We start from the raw sequence: 3,839 nt of genomic DNA, 5'->3' as shown, positions 1-3,839 counted from the left end.
GTAAATCACACGTGTTTGGATTTATTTTCTCAATCACTGTCAAATTCTCTCCTGATTTATACCCCTTTCCTCACCTCCCTACCATACACCTTGTTTGGCACATATGTATCTTCCTTGAACAGATGATTTACATTAATCAGTTAATATGAAGAATGTCCTAAAACTTTGCTTTGCTACTTGTCTATCTTGTAGATCAAAATATTTCTTCCATATAATACTCAATGCATTTGGGATTAAGAAAATAAATGGTCTGTTTTATTTCAGGGTTTCAGGGATACCATGAACACAACTCCAACTTTGTAGCCCTTTGTTTTTATCACAGCCAGGGTTCATTTCTTTTTCCTTTCTTTTTCTTCTGTCTTTTAAGTAACTGTTCTAAATAATTTTCCATTGTGCTAGTTCAACCAACCAACTAGGGTAATCAAAATGTTATAGCATTTGACAAAACTTCAAAAAGCCTCAATATATATTCTTTTTGTTAAAATTTCATGAAATAACTAAGTAGGCAATAAAAGAGTATTGAAAACAAAATAACTGCATTGCTTTTTTGTTTAGGTCTATAAAAGATATTAGAAATAATCTATCTAGGCCCTTCTTTTTAAAGATTGTGGACTAAGAACACAACTCAGTTTTTATCTTTGCTAAGGGACATTTGGAAGCTAGAACATTTCTGGACTTATGGCAATTGTTGGCTTCTTTCAAGGACTGGACTTGATAGATATTATGCTTTGTGGTTGAATGAATTGTCCAGTTGCTTTTCTTGGTGAAATTTCATCATCATATTCCACCACCACAACCACTATCTCCAACAGCACCACCAATACAAGCCCACCATCTTTCCCACCCACCACTCTCATCACCACTTCCATCATCACCACCACCACCACTAACATCATCATCACCACCATCCATCCTGGAGTGCCTAATTCCCAGAGGTTCACAATCTGAGCCCTAATTCCCAAAACAAGGATGAAAAAAGATATGTTTCACTAGTTTTATGTATGTATGTATGGACTGAATTCATGGAGCCAGTGTTCCTATTGTAATCTCAACTGTGGAAAGTGACCTTCAACCCATAAAGTGGGGCTGATTTAGAACAAAAGAGCTAATGATTTACATCCATCATATAACCCTGGTGTAATTCAGGCAACATCCTCGCACCTTTTTCAGAGCACCCACCACCTCCTTGTTCCTAAGACTGTAGATAAGGGGATTCAACATGGGTGTGAGGATGGCACCAAGCATGAAGAGAACCTGGTCCAGTTTGGGACTGTGGTAAGAACTGGGCCTCATGTAGACCAGCATGGCTGGACCAAAGTAGAGGCTTACCACACTCAGGTGGGAAGAGCAGGTGGTGACAGCTTTGTTCCTGCCTTCAGGGGAGTTCATGTGGAGGACAGTGAGGAAGATGAGCGCGTAAGAGGTCAGGATGAGGGACAAGGGAATGAGGAGCACTGCAATGCTTGTCACCATCACAGCCTTCTCATAGGCAGAGATGTCCTCACAGACCAATTTTAGGATGGCCACGACCTCACAGAGGAAATGGGAAATCTCCCTGGAACCACAGATGGGAAAATGCAAGGAATAGGCTGTGTGCGCTAGTGATATTAGGGTACCCCCAGCCCAGGAGATACCAGCCATCTGCAGGCAGACCTTTTGGTTCATGATGAAGCTGTATCTCAGTGGGTTGCAGATGGCTACATACCGGTCATAGGACATGAGGGTTATTAGGATACACTCAGCGATTCCTAGAGTCAGAAAGAAGAAGATCTGAGTACCACAGGCCACCTGTGAGATGTTTTTCCTCCCTGAGAAGAAATCAGTTGCCATCTTGGGGACAGTGGTAGAGATTAATGTCAGGTCCATGAGAGCTAGCTGACTGAGCAGGAAGTACATGGGTGTATGGAGGTGAGAATCCACCCAGATCAGGAGAATGAGGATGCTGTTTGCTGTGAGAGCTACAATGTAGATCAGTAGCATTGCAGTGACAACAAGGCTGACATGTTTCATACCAGGGAAGAGGCCCAAGAGAATGAAATCTATATGTGAAGACTCATTTCTTTTATCCATGTCTCTGCTATGTTCTAGAAGTAACAAAACCTGAAAAATAAGCCAGAGTTGGAGAAGTTGTGAAAATTTATTGGAATAGTCTCCCACTTTCCTTTCTTAGCCTGGATCAGAATCAACACATCTGCAAATGACAGCATTTTGGCTGGTTTCATGGAGACACAGGCCCAACCCATCTCTTTACTCCCAGAACAAATTGCTTACTGCTAGGACAGTTAATACCCAGTCCACATCTGGTGGTACCCCAGAGCCAGTACTATAATTTGTGTTCCTGCTCATCCTTTTGTGCAGAGACCATCCTCACTTCTCTTCCCTATGCTCTCTTACTCTCCTGTTTGTGCCTTTAATGCGCAAGGCACGGTGCTAGGCTTTGATGAGACAAAGATGATAAAACATAGTCTCATGATAAAAACTTTTAACCTATAGAAAAAGGTGACCAGTTAAGGTACATATGAAAAAAATAAGAAAAACGTTATAATAGAAGAATATACATGATGCAGTGTACAATGGATATGCGAAGTATTTCTCATTTTCACAAGCAAAAACAATTGCATGGTGGTGAACATCTAATTTTACATAGTCCTTTTATTTGACTGTACCATCAAATTTGAGCTTTAGCCTCATGGAATTGTAGGCTTTTAGAGAAAGAGGGTGATTCAGGGATCATCTAGCCCAGGGAGGTTATGTGACTTATCCAAAGTCACATCAACTCCTTAATAAAACTCATGACCCAGCAATATTTACAATCACAGCCAACGCTTGGATCCTCATTAAGTATATTTGTAGTAGCAGTTCATTAAATATAGTTTTATATTGTTCTCTGCTTTATTTATTAGAGTTAATGCTAGATCTCATAAGAGATAGTATCTCAAGTCTCAGTGGATTAAGATAATAAAAGTGTATTTTTTTACCAGCTGAAGTCCAAAGCAGATGTTGTCAGTAAGCAGGCAGCTATCATTTAAGTGATATTTTAGGGACTCAGACTCCTTTGATCCCGTTGCTTACCATTATCAACAGTGCCTTTTAAGGTCGCTTTGTTCATTTGCCTCAAGCATGTGGCAGGCAAGATGTGGGAGTGTTAATGGGCCAAGTCTGAAAGCGCTGCATAGGCCTTCCCATTCAGCTGAAGCCGGGAATTGTATTTAGCTGTGTAGTGTCAGGGAGAAGAGGAAAGGGGGTGCTAAACGGCTTCTAATCCCTGTCACATATACTCTCGTCATTTGTGTGTGCACAAGGTTTATGAACTGGTTCACAGCAAGGACAACTTGCCTTCCTTTTCACTTTACTAACAATATTGGAATTCTATCAGTACTTGTTGAGTTGAATTGATCATACATTTCTAGCTACTTACGAGAGTAGTTCTTCATTTCCTATAGTTCTTTGAATACAATTCTTGGCCCTTTCAAATTAGAATTTACCCTGATTTGGAGAGTGTATTAATTATTTATCAATGATAAAATTATCTCAAGGCTTAGTGGCTTAAAATAATACACATTTGTTATCTCACAGTTTCTTTGCTTAGCTGGGTGCTTTTCCTTCAAGGTCTCTGGCAACGCGGCACTGAAGGAGTTAGCTGGCACTCCAGTTTTATCTGAAGGCACGGTAGGGGAGGATCTGCTTCCAGGTTCACTCAGTGGTTGTCGGCCAGGTTCAGTGTCGCCTGGGCTTTGGACTGTGGGCTTCAATTCCTTGCTGGTTGCAAGTGGCAGGCCCTCCCTCTGTTTCTTACCTCTTCAAGAGTAGCTCACCAGCTGCCTTTAGAGTGAGCCAGC

At 41.1% G+C, this 3,839-nt stretch overlaps 1 protein-coding gene across 1 annotated transcript; it reads right to left on the bottom strand.

Annotated features, from left to right (window-relative positions):
• Positions 1-1,122: 1,122 nt before the first annotated feature.
• On the bottom strand, positions 1,123-2,052 carry LOC143664788 (olfactory receptor 2T11-like). The gene has a single exon (XM_077138169.1). It carries the CDS (start codon positions 2,008-2,010, stop codon positions 1,123-1,125), a length of 888 nt encoding a protein of 295 aa, XP_076994284.1. The 5' UTR covers positions 2,011-2,052.
• Between the last annotated feature and the right edge of the window lie 1,787 nt (positions 2,053-3,839).

Source organism: Tamandua tetradactyla, chromosome 20 (assembly GCF_023851605.1).
Source record: "Tamandua tetradactyla isolate mTamTet1 chromosome 20, mTamTet1.pri, whole genome shotgun sequence".
In the NCBI taxonomy this organism is placed as follows: Eukaryota; Metazoa; Chordata; class Mammalia; order Pilosa; family Myrmecophagidae; genus Tamandua; species Tamandua tetradactyla.
The sequence above is the reverse complement of the archived record's forward strand: the minus strand, read 5'-3'. Positions and strand labels throughout refer to the sequence as shown.

What these genes read in the sequence shown, in the direction of transcription:
- LOC143664788 (XM_077138169.1), bottom strand. Translation starts at nt 2,010, where the DNA reads ATGAAACATGTCAGCCTTGTTGTCACTGCAATGCTACTGATCTACATT.